The following is a 16,805-nucleotide window of genomic DNA, read 5'->3' on the forward strand; positions in this document are numbered from 1 at the left end:
ATTTCATTAGATCATTTAAATTGTATAATTATCAGCATTTTGTTATATTGTGTAAAGTGAATATTCCAGTACCAAGGACATCATTCGTATCGTTTATCTATAATTCCCTACCATTTAATTTCTGGATTTGGCGTACGTGGAGTGTATTTATGTGTTAGCATAGCAACGGTCTGTGACGTCATCACACGTTCTGGCACAACCAACGTTAACATACCGGGCAGGTGATCAGCCAGACGGGGAACGGGGTATCCCCCCTGGGGGTGATGGGTGAGTGATTTTAGGGTATAAATACCTTGTTTTGTAATTATGCGTTTGCCACACCTTGGTGAAGGCTATTTATATGTCTGAAACGCGTTGGGATTATGGCTCGATCAACTGACACTTTTTTGCCTAAATCCGTATGCCGCACGTAGTCGTTTATGGGGCTCTGAGCTTTAACCACTGGCAGAACAGGTACTAATAGGTACAGATGGGCTGAATATGTACAGGATATTAAAAACAGGCACCCTCTCTGCTGAATAGGTACAGTTGGAAGGTATGTACATACAGTCAAATACAGAATAGTTATGAGATATGAATCACTGGTCTGTGATCACCTAACTCTGCTGTGTTTAGGGTTGAAAAACAACTACCAATGGCATAAAGCAGCGGTGGCCAACTCCAGGTCAGGTTTTAAGGCTATCCCTGCTTCAGCATAGGTGGTGCCCTTGAGGACTAGAGTTGGCCACCCCTGCCATAGGGAAATGGATCTCTTTGAAGTCTTGAGCCAGAGCAGGATTTTTGGGCAACCAGCCAGTATCCTAACTGTATGTAAACAGGTGGCATTAACTTGTTGCAAATGAGCTGGGTATTCACAAAAGCTAGTATGGCCGGTTATCTCTCACCTTTATTGGCTGCCTCCTCAGCCTCCTTATACATTCCCAGGAAGAAGAAGGTGCAGGCAAGATTCACCCAGACATCAGGGTTACAGCCTTCTTGTTTGCTCACAACACTGAACTCCTAAAATAATGTCACAACATAATGTTACCCGTGTGCCGTTGGGTGATTGGAGCATGTTCTTGTTTCAGTTTTGTAGTGTCCACTATCTGTAGATGCTAAAGACCACACGCACACAGACACGCGCCTCATGGTGCAATATATTTACTAGCTACATATCAGCTGTGAGCTCTCGCTTTGCCCTCTACCCAACACTGTCTCTTTTCCAACCCTCTCACCTTAAACATTTTCCCCTTACTGCCCCTTCCTTACCTGTGGGACTCCCTCATACTCCATGTACACCAAGCACCTTCTCTCCCCACCTTTAAGTCAAACCTTAACTCGCCTCTTAAATGAAGCATTCCAATAGCCTGGACTCCTCGCTACTGTCCCACACCCACAGTCGCTCCTACCCACCATTGTGCCCAAGCGCTGCCATATACTGCACTTATTCCCTCACCTGCTGTCTCTGTAACTCTCCTAACATACCACTTAAAGTGTAAGCTCTCTGGGGAGGGATTTCCTTTACTTTCCTATTGTCGGACTTTGTTGCGCTTATTGTATTATAATTCCCTGCACTGTATTGTCTTTGTAAAGTGCCTAGTACACTGTGGGCGCTATATAACTAAAAATATACATACATACATGCAAAATCAGAATAAAAATAAATAGAAGCTCTCACAAATTCAACGATTGGTAACAAGCGCATCTCACAGGGTCCAACTAGTCCAGTTTCAGATGTGCTCGTTACCAAGAATTGAATTTGTAGTGATTATATTTACTTCTCTTTATTCTGATTTTGCTAGTAAAGATGTGTGAGTGCATATAGTTACTTTTTATATGTATTCTGATGTTGCTGTTCGATATATTTCACGATGACTGCATCCATAATAATAATAATAATAATAATATCCATGTGCTTTTCTGCTGTTTAGTAATGTACTACACGCAAGAAAGAGGGGGCGAGGGGGGTGTATTTCTGTCATTTTATTTGCCATTATTTTTATACTAATGTTCCCTCACTAACATACAGGCTGATCTTTTTAAAACGAATATCGATGTTTCAATGCAGCTTACACTTTTATCATACTTCATGGTCATCCCTGAAATAAAGAACTGTTTTTTCAGAACGCTGCTATTCGATTTATCGGAGCACAGTACGGCCCAGATGCTGGTAGACATGAGCTTATACAACCACAAGCATCTGGTCTTTAGATTTCACTTTTTCTCTTCCTTGGAGAATAAGCCTTCTGTATTATACAGCTTCTACAACAAGGAAGTGCAAAGCCCGGGGACACTGCAGAGGCTGTGGTTTTTATTTTGCTTTCATTAGTCAGTTCTGGCTTTAAACCAACACACACCTACACGTACGCAAGCGCACAAACACGCACACATCAAGGGTGTGCAAAGTCCTGTCCATTTTTCTTAAACGGATACATGGTTATTATTACATAGGTATCCGATGTTTGGCTGTACATGCAGCCTTCCTCAAGGTAACGGCACAATAAAAAGATTCCTGTAGTATAATAAAAAGGTGAGCCGCCCTCACTCCACATCCCGACTTACACCGATTACCAGGGCTGCTTGCTGGCTTCCCCAGGTGTTATCGGCAGCCATATTTATTGCGATCATTCATGATTACTACACCTTTATGGGCGTACTCCATTGAACCTACTACTCTTCATAGAAAAAACCTTACACGGTACAGTTTAAAAATACTGCAGTTCTAGTCTACATGTTCATACCTGCATTTGTATTATGCACTAACATTAAAGAGGCACGCCAAGCGACATGCTTTTTTTATCAACTTGATAAAGTTCTTTGAACGAAACGCGTTGAAGGTTTGCTGCTGTCCCACACCCATATGACCCATCAATAAAGGACTGTTATTGCAAGACCTGCTCTCTCTATCTTTGCTGTGCGCTGCACACCCTGGCTTTTGGAACATTTAAAAAGCGAGAGATACTTGCACGCACTACGGAGGGAAGCAGGGGTCCCCGGAGCGTAAATAAACGCTCCTCAGCTCCGGACACCCCCTGCTTCAATCCTATAAAAACATATCGGAGAAGGAGCGACTCAGTGATTAAAGACACTGACTCTGGCACTGAGTTTGAAGCAGGGGAGTCTGGTTCAATTCCCAAGTCAACTCCTTATGTCCTTGGGCGAGTTACTTTATCTCCCTGTGCCTCAGTCACCAAAAACATAGATTGTAAGTTCATCTGGGCAGGGACCTGTGCCTGCAAAATATCTCTGTAAAGCGCTGCGTAAAACTAGCAGCGCTATACAAGAACATGCTATTATTATTATATATCGTGTGGACTGCTCCTTTACGTAAATAGCGCCATCTAGTGCTGTATTCGCTGAACTGCTGTCTCACCGTCGGTTGTAAATAATTGAAATCTCCTTGCTCAGCGAGTATATATAAGTGAATGAAATAAAAGGTGCATAAACAGGATAAACAGAAGAGATAGTCACAAGAATGGAAAGTGCCTGTATACTGCACTCAATTATGATGTGAGATATATTAAGCGATAATAAAAAATAACTTTTAATACACAACATTCAAATAATGTCAAATGTTAGAGCTTAGACTTGACAGTGAATAAATATTTACAGTGAAGCAAACTTAGATAAAAACGGTGCCAGAACCAAGTTAAACGGGTAAACAATAGTGATTAATTGGTGTTCAGAATAATATAAACACTGAATTAATGTGGGCAATAAAGGTTCAGTAAAAGACCACTTTATCTGACTTTAGCCCACTTATGGTAAAGTGGAAAGGGCCTATGTACACGTAATTGTTTAATTAAAACTCACTGTCAGTCGGTCAGTGCATCCGACTTGTGAGATCAACTACATCTATAAAGACCAGTCATGTTTGTCCATTAACCCTTTTAGAGGTATCATAACCGCAACATTCTCCATCGTGTCAGGCACAAACATCGCAGTCTTAATAAAACACTGAACCCCCGGCTGCTGGGACTATTCCCATTGTATTAGTCCCTAACAAGGCGACACTCCTGCGTGTTTAGCTTTGCACGAGTTGTGGGATTGCAGCCATGAACAGGACGGTGATTGTGGGACTTCACGGATTTTACCTCAAGAGATTTCTTGTAGTCTCCCAGATGAAAGGAGCAGTACCCGATCCACAAATCCGAATCCTCTTCACTTTCTCCGACCTGGCGCTTAAACTAAGGAGATAAAAGCAGATATTTATGCTACTTGGGCACAGATGAGTGGATCTTCATTACCTCGCAAATACATAGTAAAGACAGATAATACTAGAAAACTTCTAAAGACTAAACCAAGTGGGCGCAGAAAGGAAGGAGCAGATAAGATAATAGTACAGACTGGAAAAAACCTTAAATGCATGCTTGCTAATGCAAGAAGCCTGGCAGATAAAATGGGGGAGCTTGAATTAATAGCTGCAAGGGAGCAGTATGATATCATAGGCATTACTGAGACATGGTGGGATTAAACTCATGACTGGGCAGTACATTTAGAGGGTTATTCCCTTCCTTGAAAGAATCGAGCAAATAAAAGCATGCTCCACCTCCTCTTCTATGTTAAACCGGATCTAAAACCTATTATAAGGGATGATGTTTATGAAGGGAATGATGAACATGTTGAGATGTTGTGAATAGAAATTATCAGTGGAGGTAAAAGTACAAAGAAAATGTTTGTAGGGATATGCTACAAACCACCAAATATCAGTGAGATTGAGGAAGCTAAAATACTTTTGCAAATGGAGAAGGCATCAAAACTAGGTCATGTTTGCATAATGGGGGATTTTAATTATCCAGACATAGACTGGAGCAATGAGATTAGCATTACAACAAAAAGAAACAGGTTTTTGGGGGTGCTTAAAGACAATTATATGACCCAAATTATTGAGGAACCAACCAGGAGAGGGGCAGTACTGGATTTGGTAATATCAAACAATGTAGAAGTAAAACTTAAATGTTCCCGTACTTGAACATTTCGGTAACAGTGATCATAACATGGTCTTGTTTGAAATAAATTATCAAAAAACAGATTATTTGGGTTAAACAAAGACCTTAAACTTTAGAAAGGCAGATTTTAATAAACTGAGGACTAATCTACAAGGAATACAATGGGATGATGCTTTTGCAGGGAAAATGTAGAAGATAAATGGGCAGTCTTTAAAACATTGTTAGAAAAGCACACTTATCCGTGTATACCCTTGGGTAATAAGTATAAAAGAAATCAAAACCAATGTGGCCAAAGAAACAGATAGGGGAGGAAATGGAAAAGAAGATGCAGGCGTTTACATTCTTTAAGTCAGAAGGGATGGAGGCATCGTGTGAAAATTATAAGGAGTGTAACAAAAATTGCAAAAGCAAAAAATAAAAATGTGCTTAACAGCGCTAATGCTTACAATATAATTAAGTGCTTACAAAAGGAATACTTTCAAATGTGAAAGATAGGCAGCCTGAAAAAAAGATTGATACAAATCTAACCAATCATTTCCCTGACGTGAGCGCAGTCTCAAACATGTTGGGTGGTAGTGTTTTGTACACTGCATGTTGATATTTTGCCTAAGCTGATTTTATTAGTTGCTTTGTTGAAGAGACTGAGTGGGTGAATACGCAAGGAGTCATACTTTTCATTAGTTGTTTCACTCAACGATAAGGACACTTGCAGTCTCCAGTCGCAGTCTTGTGACATCACCAGGAGGCGCCGGAACAGCTGGACTGGTTTTCGGTTCCTGAGGTGTGTGTTCACGAGGCAAAGGCGGCTGCTTGTCAGTATTGATCCAGAGTTGGTGCGATTGGATCCTCCACATGTTCAGGACACTTGTACAACTTTTCCCTGTCGCGAGTAAGATTCTAATTTTAACCCTCTGGAAGTGAATCACTGTGTCAGTATTTCCCTTTGTGAAGGCATTTGTCTGTTTTATTAATATTAAATGTATTAGTCTTTCTAGCTATTCACTAGCCTCGTGTGTTTGTTTATATGTTGGTATTAATTGTGGTTTATTATTCATTGGTTATTTTTTAGTATTAATATGCATTCATTTTTATTTTATATCTATTTTCTGTTATTATTGGTGTATTTATGTGTTTTTTTCTTGTTGTACGGTGTTGCACTATTATATTCTTTATTTTTAATTTTCATGTGCTGTGAGACCACTTTCAAGAGACCCATTGGAGGTTTGATACATCATGCCATTGGACTATTTATGGTTGGAGTTCCTTTTATTTATTTTCTGGACACTTAGTTCACATAGTTTTTCTATGTTCACTTAGTATTATTAGGCGCCGAATTTTCTCTTTTTTATATAAAAAATTGCAAAAGGGCAATCAAATTAGCAAAAATGGATAATTAAAAAAGGATTGCAATAGAAAGTAAGATCAACACTAAAAAGTTATTTAAGTATCTTAATAACAAAAAAAAAATATTTGGGGACAGTACAAGGAGCTTTCAAAAGAACTATTCATCCCAAGGACAGTACAAAGGACTCAGGTCATCCCTAAGGCCTCGGGCATGGTGCCTCGGGCCGCGCTGATCAGCGCTCCTGCTCTGCCTCGTCTGCTCAAACTGGAGCTTTTTGTGTCCTGGCAGGCGAGGCAGTGAGCGCGCTTTGGGGGCGAAGCGGAGGCGGGAGGCGGGGCTAGTCCCTCGCTCCCATTGGATGTGAGCGGTCACGTAACCGCTCCTCCGCTTCCCTGAGCGGCAAATTTTAAATTTGCCTGTCTCTCCAAAATACCTGAGCCTCCGCACGCATGCGGAAGCGGCTGCTAAAGCCGCGCTGATGACAGATGCAGGGGGTAAGTGCATCTGCTCAGCGCGGCTCACCGTACTATGTCCCAGGCCTTAAAGTTGGAGGAAAGGAGATTTCCCCAGTAACAAAGGAAAGGGTTCTTTACAGCAAGGGCAGTTAAAATGTGGAATTCATTACCCATGGAGATTCGGATGGCAGATACAATAGAGTTGTTCAAAAAAAAGGTTGGACATCTTTTTAGAAGGGAAAGGTATACAGGGATATACCAAATAAGTAAACATGAGAAGGATGTTGATCCAGTGAGTAATCTGATTGCCAATTCTTAGAGTCAGGAAGGAATTTATTTTCCCACTTATGAGATGTCATTGGATGATGCTGTATGTCACTGGGGTTTGTGTTTGCCTTCCTCTGGATCAATAAGTAATGATAGATATAGGATAAAGTATCTGTTGTCTAAATTTAGCATAGGTTGAACTTGATGGATGTATATCTTTTTTTCAACCTCATCTACTATGTAACTATGTAACTGTGTAACTGTGTAACTATGTAACATAATACCAATGGTTTATTCTCGTGTTAACGCGGACAATCAATGCCGTGCTGTACATTGAATTTTGCAAGCAGCCGAATGAACCAAGCCCCGCTGATCCCGTCCTCAGCTGAGCCATCACCGGAAGTGACGTAGGATCACGGAAACAACCTCAGAGTGGGCAGTAAATCGGCGAGAGACGCCACGGACCCTCAGTTCTCACCATTCCTATGCACTTTGTGTATATGCAAAATGTGAGTGTACATTTGTAAACTTATTACCTTTTACCATAAATTGTAGACAGACTACACTATTTGATTCCTCTCTTACTTTTGAGATATATCGGAGGAAAACTGCAGCATCCTCAATGAGACTACACTGGAGAATAATATCTTTGCTCCCATCAGAGAGAGAGAGACAGAATCTCTGATATGCCACACACCTAAGGAAAATGTGTGAGTGGAATAGACACATCTATACACATACTGATTTGTTGTAAAATTGCTTACACTATTATACATATTTTTCATTTTATGTATTTACGTTGTGAATTTCCTGCGCTCCCCTTACCTGGAAGACATCACAAGGAGTCACTGCCCTTAAGAGCTTACAATCTAATGCTGGATGTCTCGGGAAAGTGACTTGCTCATGGTCACACTGGGATTCGAACGGGGTTCCCCCACTTTTAAAGTGACATTGCTACCTCCGCATGAGGTGTAAATAGGCTTTCCCAAGCAGCGGCTCCATTTTATTTATAAACTTAGTGTAATTCGCATAGAAAGATTCAGTGACCTAAAGGTGGATAGAGAGGGTGCTGGTCGGGTATTGAGTGGAAGGGCGTGCCAGAGGTGTGGGGCAGTCAGTGAGAAGGGTTTTAGGCGGAAAAGGGCTTTAGATAACAAAAAGGGGGTAGACAGAAGACATTCTTGAGCAGAACGCAAGAGTCGGACAGGTGTATAGTGAGATATTAGGGTGAGATGTAAGGTGGGGCAGAGGGGTGTATAGTGAGATATTAGGGTGAGATGTAAGGAGGTACAGAGGAGGGTATAGTGAGAAATTAGGGTGAGATGTAAGGAGGGGCAGAGGAGGGTATACTGAGATATTAGGGCGAGATGTAAGGTGGGGCAGAGGGGTGTATAGTGAGATATTAGGGTGAGATGTAAGGAGGTGCAGAGGAGGGTATAGTGAGAAATTAGGGTGAGATGTAAGGAGGGGCAGAGGAGGGTATACTGAGATATTAGGGCTGAGATATACGGAGGAGCAGAGGAGGGTATAGTGAGATATTAGGGTGAGATGTAAGGAGGGGCAGAGGAGGGTATAGTGAGATATTAGGGTGAGATGTAAGGAGGGGCAGAGGAGGGTATAGTGAGATATTAGGGCTGCGATGTACGGAGGAGCAGAGGAGTGTATAGTGAGAGATTAGGGCTGAGATGTAAGGAGGGGCAGAGGAGGGTATAGCCTTAAAAGAGAGGAGGATAATTTTGTAAGTAATACAGGATTTAATAGGAAGCCATGAGAAGGATTTCAGCAGGAGAGACCCTGAGACAGATTTAGGAGAGAGTAGAGTGATTATAAGTAAATATGTACATAATGTGATGGAGTCACTGTCCCTGTATACTAGAAAGCTGGCAGTGTGTAGGTTCCAGCGTGTAGAAGGTTAAATTCCTCTGTAGGAGCTTGCTGCACCTGGAGCTAATTAAGCCAGCACTCCTAAATGAACAAGAGATTTAAAAGGCAGAGAGCTGCCAAAAGAGAGATTGATTTTCCCAGAAGGGAAAGAGAGTTTGCCAAACCAAGAGGGACCCTGGTTGCTCTGGATCCCCAGCCCTGCAGGACGCAGAATCTGCTGGGACTCACACCAAGGCAGAGGATTGCCAACAAGCTGTGGGACACAGCCCTGTCTCCAAGGAACCAGCGTTCCAACCCTGCGGAGGGATTAAAGCTGAATCCAGAGGGATTTTCCTGGACTTTCTTGGGACCAAGTTCCCACAACCTATCAGATAAGGACTTTGATTTTGTCGTATATACAGTATTATCTCTCTAACGTGTGCTTTGGGCTGGTAACCAGTTTAGCTGGCCAGCTAACTAGAGAGGGACCTGCTGTGTTGTCAGTCTCCTACAAAGGAGTAGGTTATTTTATTCTCTGTTTTCTTAAAGGGACAGAGTACCTATTATTTAGTCATTATTGCGGATAATAAACCACTGCAGTTAGGCCTGGCCCACTGTCTTACTGACCCTGACGCGAGGCCCTCCTGCCACAATAAAGATATACATACATACACGCTTTGAAAAATAAATGTTTTCTGCATCCTGAGTTCATGTATATCAACTACTCCTGTTTATCCTTTACAGTGCCCTTATGGTGTACCTAGCATGTCATTGCCACTCGCTCGTATTAAAGGGGAGTGATTGGACTGACCGTTCAATGCGAAAGTAAAGCCCACTCCACTTCCGACATCTGGGGCCTGGTCGTGTCATGTGATCGCAGAGCAATCACATAACCCGGAAGTGCCGACAGGAAACCCGGCACCCTAAATGCTAACATCAAAAGGCTTGCATACAAATCTAAGATTTAAGAACCCTCCAAAGTCTTTATCTGCAAATGCCAACAGTTTAAAAAAATTTATACTTTTGATTTCTTTAAAAAAGAAAAAAAAGGTGTGAATCCTTTACCCCACTGAACATGCCACATCCATTAGCTCACTCATCCTAGGAAGGACTGCTCCTTTCATGGAACAGTCAAAAGCCCAGGTTCACTAAGGGGTGCTTGGTTTTAGCATGCCGTAAAGGAGCAATCCACCCTAACTAACCATTTGTTTTTACAGGATTGGAATAGGTGGTCCCTCCAGAGCTTATTGGCACTATTTTGAGCTACGGGGACTTTACCAGTATTATTCCTTGGTTTTTAAAGGGGGTTTAAATGGCCATCTTATAGGAAAATACAACTGATCATGTTAGTTTCCTATTTTCCCGAGATTTGGCAGCCATTTTATGTCCCCCGAGTGAGATTTAAACCAGGTAAGTATCTAGAGAACCTGGAGGTCCTTGGAGCTGAAAATAGTGGTGTTTGGCCCAGAGGGCCAAGTAAGAGGATCTGTTTATTTAACGCTTATTTATTTGAATGGGTGTTCGTGCATGCTAAACCTTAGCACTCATTGGTTCTTACCTCCAGCAGTGTCATGGCCCCAGTAAAGTCCCGCTGGGCCAGCAGCTCATCCAGTTTGGGAACTTTCTTGCCCTTCTTCTTGCGTTTATCGACCTGCTGCAGATCGCTGCCCACAGCAGGTTTGGCTCGTGAAAGCATCTGAAGAGGATTAGGAATAATATGGATTAAACAGCGATATTACCATTAACAGAAGCATGTGTTGCCAATACTGCAAATGCTAGTTATTTACAAAAACATATTCTGAGATACATCGGGAGATAAGACAATGGTGTCTGTGTGTGTGTGTGTGTATGTTTATGTATTGTGACGGAGTCACTGTCCTTATGGCCTAGAGAGGTAGCGGAGTGGATAGGTTCCAGTGTACAGGAGGTTAAATTCCTCTATGGGAGCTTACTGCATCTGATACTAATTAAGACAGCACTCCTAAATGAAGGTTTAAAAAGGCAGGAAGTACCCTGCACAAGAGAGACTGCTTTTCCCAAGCAAAGGGAGAGATTAATTTCCTCCAAGCCAGGAAGGACCCTGGCTGTTCTGGTTCCCCAGCCATGCAGGAAGCATGGCTGCTGGGACCAGCTAGGACCCCCACCCAGGATAAAGATTTTCCAAAGGCTGGACACAGCCTGCTCCCCGGAACCGGCGTTCCTGTTTGCTGTTGGAGCTACACAGAGACCCTGGGAGTGGAATCCCCTACAATAACAGATAAGGATTACATAATACTCTGCAGTGTTTAAAGACTGTTTTGCTGTATATGATAGGGCATGTTTTGGAGCTGGCAACGAGCTTAGCTGGCAGCTTGGTTAGAAATTGCAGAAGTGGTATAGTCAGTCTCCTAAGAGGAGTAGGTGTTTATTTTATGATTTCGTTTCTTAAAGTGACAGTGTTTGAAATGTTTAGTGTCACTAATGGAAAAATAAACCGCTGAAGGTTGAGGGCTGAGTGCCCCGTGAGTGCATACACGTGTTTGTCCTCCTTTTCTACAAATTAAACCCTAGAAGACTGTGTCGCGAAGAGTCTGGGCAAACGGCAGCGCTACACAAAGGGAGCCGTTTGCCACAGTGTGTGTGTGTGTGCGTGTACGTATACATATATACACACATATATATGGCTAAAACCCGCCGCATACACGGGGCCCTCCTGTGAAAGCGAATCTGGCGATTTTCAGGTCTATGCATGCGCAAACCGATATTTTCGCCGTTGTGCGCATGCGCGACCTACGGTCTGCGTGTGCAAACTACTGTATGCATGCGCAAACTACGGTCTGCGCATGCTCGCCGGGCGCAACCGCCCGTTCTGCGCATGCGCGTTTTACAATCCAACATGGCGGCCCCCTCTGCGGTGACGCCGGATCGGCGGATCGCCGAAAAGCAGAGCCCTGCTGTATATCTTACGACATGTTGGCCAAAAGGTTAAACTAAATGACCCTTTTTCAAGAGAATATATAGGTATTGCACTGTGTATTTTTGTCACATTGGAAGTAGCTTTGGGCATCTTTGTTTGTTGTATCTATCTCTATATATGTATACACACACACACACACACTTCAGTATTAGGTGATACCTTTTTTATTTGGACTAATAATTTATGTCATAGGACAAGCTTTCAAGAGTTCTCCTCTCTTCCTCAGGTCAGCAATACTGGTTTACAAAGGAATCTATGGCTAAAACAGAAAGGTTAAGAAAGCAGTGTGGGGGGGGAGGGGGGGGGGACAGAGGTAGATAAGTTGGGGGTGAGAAAGGGATATCTGAAGACATTGGAAGGGTAATAAAACAGTGACAAGGAACAGCATGGAGGGGGAAGGGGATGCTGTTTGTGGGGGGGGGAGGGGAGCTGTGGATAAGAACATTGGCAGAGAGGCAGGATAATAACCTTAACAACATCAACCAACTACCATCCAACACATTGCTAGTTACCATGGATGTAGAATCCCTTTACAGCAACATCCCCCACAATGATGGTATTGAGGCATGTCTGCAATTCCTTACAACATCTCCCCTGGATCAGAAATACAGCGCTGATGTAATTACCAAACTGATAGAATACATCCTCACACACAACTACTTCAGCTTCAACAAGGAAATGTACCTACAACTAATGGGGGACAGCAATGGGTACCAAGATGGCAATATGCTAAACTTTTCAAGGCAAATCTTGAACAAAGATTCCCAACTACATGCCCCCACAAACCTTACAAATACTACAGATACATTGATGACCTGTTTATAATATGGACAGAGGGTGAAGGAAACCTAAAACAATTCCACGAGTTGCTAAACTTATTCCATCCATCCTTTCAACTCAAAATGGATTATTCAGCAAACCTAGTAAACTTTCTAGATACAACAGTAACACTGAAAAATGGAAAACTACACATATCTGTATACAAGAAACCAACAGACAGATGCCGTTACCTCCACAACTCCAGCTTCCATCCCACTAACACCAACAAGGTATCATACACAGCCAGGCTATAAGATACCACCGCATATGCGCCGACACTAAAGACAGAAACAGACATCTTACAACCCTGACCGAATCGTTCAGACAGAAGGGATACAAACCAAAGACCATTGACAAAACTATTACATCTGCACTAAAAGCCCCACGAGAACACCTGCTACAATACAGACTGAAAGAACCTACCACTCACATACCACTAGTGGTCACATACAACCCTACCCTGGAGGGTATAGGAAAAATAATCAAAGATCTGCAACCCATGCTGGCAGAGGATGTGACATTAAAATAAATCTTTCCCAAACCTCCCATTCTTGCGTTCCGGCAACCACCAAACCTCAAACAGAAATTAGTCAGCCGAAAACTTCACAACAAACTTAAAGACACTGATAATGGCACAAAACCGTGCAACAACAAACACTGCAAACAGTGCAAACATATATGCCAAGATCCCACAGCCAGTCACAACCATTGAACACTCAATGTTAAAGGATCAAACAGCTGCACATCCAGGAATGTAGTGTATATGATTCAGTGCAACAAATGTGACCAAGGTTGCTACATTGGGGAAACCAGCCCAAAACTTCAAGGCAGAATGGATATACACAGGCAGTCTATACCAGCGGTGTGCAAACTGGGGGGCCTTCCCAACGGCATTTAAATTAAATGCCAGGGGAGGCGTGAGGTCTCTAACTCACTTACCTGCTGCCAGCCGGGTCTTCGGCGACGCGCCGCCATGGCAACGCGGCGGCAAATGGCGCAGCGGGGTCATGTGACGTCACGGCAACGCACATCAAAAGACACAGTGGGTCACGTGATATGACCTGCAACGTCATTTGACCCAGAGACATTGGGAGAGGGTTGGCATGAACACTGCGGCTCCCAGGAAGGGGGTCGCAGTTCAAAAAGTTTGTGCACCGCTGCTCTATACATCACCATGAAGAAGGAAGATACTGCTCACCAGTGGGACATTATTTCTCACAGCCAGATCATTCCATAAATGATTTAAAAATCTAAATTCTCAATGTAATGTGTAACCGCACCCAAGAACGAAAAACATTTGAACGCAGAATGATAAGACTCTTTGACACCAAATAAAAGGACTTAATGCGGATATGGGGTTTCTCACACACTATCACAATTGTTTGTAATTATCCTGCCTCTCTGCCAATGTTCTTATCCACACCTTTCCCCCCAACCCCCCCACCCCCCCACCACAGCATCCCCTTCCTCCTCCATGCTGTTCCTTGTCACCGTTTTATTACCCTTCCAATGTCTTCAGACATCCCTTTCTCATCCTACCTTATCTACATCGTTTTTTTTCTTTTTTTCCTTTCTGCTTTCCTAACCTCTGTTTTAGCCATAGATTCCTTTGTAAATCAGTGGTAAATCAGTGTAAATCCTTGCTGACCCGAGGAAGAGAGGGGAACTCTCGAAATCTTGTCCTATGACAAAAATTGTTAGTCCAAATAAAAAGGGTATAATACTGAATAACTAATACTAAAAAACTCATGTATTCTGCACTATCGTCGCAACTGGTCTAACACGGCTATTTTATATACACACACACACACATTAACTATAGAAGAAGTGTATACACAAAACATACTTAGAGTGGGCCACAGGTAAAACAGTTTATTAAATAGCATACAAACATAAGTTAAAAAAAGCTATAGTATACAATGGAACTGAAGCTTATCTGCTTAAAATTTAAGTCCTCTGTGAGCCCATCTCCTGACTCCTACTGGTGTGAGAAGTGTTAGCGTAACCACTACCTGAGTGACTACGGATCCTTGCTTAGGACAAACTTAGATCCAACGCATTTCACAACTCGTGGTCACTTCGTCACATGGACTTTTAAAAAAATGTGTGAGTGTATAACAACAGGTTACCACAAAATAATGAACATGGTAACCAGATCTTTTCTCAGGGGAGCTTCAATATAACAATAATAGCTGTAAAGTTTATAGTCATTTATAACAGCCCAAAGCCTTTACTACCCAGACCTTTGAGAATACATTTCTTACAGAGAACATTACACAAAAACCTCATCTATTTTTATGGATTCACTGTTACTAATAAACAGGGAGGTTAACCGTTTCACTGCAAGAGGTGCTTGCAAAACATTGCAAAGTGAAAGTGTTAATCTCATAATACTTTGCAGATCAGTGAAGAAAATCACTAATATCTGTGTAATGATCTCCGGACACTCTCGGTGCTACGTAAGAAATGTATTATGAAGCTTTGGGCTGTTATCAATAAATCATTAATAATGAAAAGAAACCTCTGTAACGATGTATACGAGAAGCTCCGTGGCTGATACTATACACCCCATACACTGACCTTGGCCCCCTGCCGACGCACTTACCCACCCTCCTACTGTCTCTGTACGTTCTCCCTACCTACCAATTAGATTGTAAGCTCTTCGGACAGGGACTCCTTTTCCTAATGTTTACTTTTATGTGTGAAGCGCTTGTTCCCATTATGTGACGGGTGTTTCTGCTGTAAAGCGTTATGTATGGCACTATACAAATAAAGATATACACACCTAAAATATATCCCCAGTAACATTATTAAAATAATCACGAGGAGCTGCAACCAGGCGCCGGACTTCGCCTTCTTCCAAGACAGCGACGCCACCGCTAAATCAGTGAGGTCCCCGATTATTAAGAGGGGGACACAGTGATGTGGGTGACAGCTCGCGCCGCACGTACGCAATATCCAGGCACCCTTGATCTCTGCCCATGAGCTTGCAATCTAATTGACAGTCCCTTCACCTCAGGATATAGCATGCCCTGGAGAAGTAGGGCCATTCACACTCCCTAATAATGTGGTTAATATAGTTTATTAACCCCTTCTGTGCCGAGGAGGGTGTCAGGCACCGGTTGTTACTCCGTATTTACAGATCAGGCCTATATGATGCAGCATCATCATCATATGATTATTATGATTTTCTCACCATCTTTAGTAGATCCAATGGCTACAGAACCGTTACGAAGACTCTTCTCTCTCTCTCACGCGACAACCGTTAACATAGACTGAAGGCAACCGATTCCGTTACCCTGGCAACGCGGCCTGGAACACTACCCCCCTCTGCGCATGCGGGAGAGACCACGTGACGTCGTTGGAAGGCGCGCGGCGGCCATGTCTTATAAGGGCACTGTGCCCACACATCCTTTACGGGTCACACAAATGAATGTCGTATTGCAGATAACGGATCCGCGACCTGTGCATAATGTTCTTGGCACTTGAATTAGTGAAATTACAATACAACTATAGCCTTTGTTTAGGTGTTTCTTAGACTTTGCCCATAACAAATATGGACGCCCACTACTTCCTTTTTGGCTTTAAGGGGGGCGTGGCGTTGGTATTTCTGAGATGAGGCTTGAAATGCAACCTCCTTCGTGACGTCACCAGGAAGTCAGTAGATGCAAGTCTGTTTCCATAGTAACTGCTTTTGAGTAATGTCACTTGAGCCTCCAGTTCTGATCTTTACCCAGACATGTCTCTTCTCACTGGTTTTCTGTTCCTCTCAATGGTTGTTAGCCTTATCAGTCTTAATGAAGACACCCTCTCACACTGATGAGACCCAAACGTTCAAAAGGCTGTCTGTGAGTAGGGTTACTGGCTCTGCACTTTAACACAGGCTGTGCTGAAAAGCTGTGTAATACAGCAGGCATAAGTTTATAGATCCATGTTAAAATTGATTAACACTGCTCATATGCATGTCATTACACAGAATGCCTGGCTACAGTGAAAGCACTGAATGCTAAGAATTAACGGGGATGGGCAGGGTTGCAAATCTGTCTGAGACATGGGACTGTCCTCACGTGGGATTTTTACTTTCTGTACTCGGGGTGACCCGACGTTCCGGTTTAGCCGGGACAGTATCTGTTTTTAGGCCTTTGTCTTGACTTTTGTCTTGACTTTTTTGG

At 42.8% G+C, this 16,805-nt stretch overlaps 2 protein-coding genes across 3 annotated transcripts in view; one reads left to right on the plus strand and one right to left on the minus strand.

Moving 5' to 3' along the window:
- Nucleotides 1-15,970, minus strand: part of IFT56 (intraflagellar transport 56) — a 43,020-nt gene extending 27,050 nt beyond the window's left edge. For both annotated transcript variants that reach the window (XM_075573959.1, XM_075573961.1), the window contains exons 1-4: nt 15,830-15,970; nt 10,417-10,554; nt 4,074-4,166; nt 885-999 (exon numbers count right to left, since the gene is read on the minus strand). In XM_075573959.1, coding sequence (XP_075430074.1) covers nt 885-999; nt 4,074-4,166; nt 10,417-10,554; nt 15,830-15,832 — 349 coding nt within the window. In that variant the 5' untranslated portion in view covers nt 15,833-15,970. The remainder of the gene's footprint in view (nt 1-884; nt 1,000-4,073; nt 4,167-10,416; nt 10,555-15,829) is intronic.
- A 381-nt stretch (nt 15,971-16,351) lies between these two features.
- The window catches only part of GUCY2C (guanylate cyclase 2C), a 104,920-nt gene continuing 104,466 nt past the window's right edge, over nt 16,352-16,805 (plus strand). Inside the window, exon 1 of the mRNA XM_075573963.1 lies at nt 16,352-16,481. The gene's annotated coding sequence lies outside the window, so the exon portion shown is untranslated. The remainder of the gene's footprint in view (nt 16,482-16,805) is intronic.

This window comes from Ascaphus truei, chromosome 17 (genome assembly GCF_040206685.1).
Source record: "Ascaphus truei isolate aAscTru1 chromosome 17, aAscTru1.hap1, whole genome shotgun sequence".
Classification (NCBI taxonomy): domain Eukaryota; kingdom Metazoa; phylum Chordata; class Amphibia; order Anura; family Ascaphidae; genus Ascaphus; species Ascaphus truei.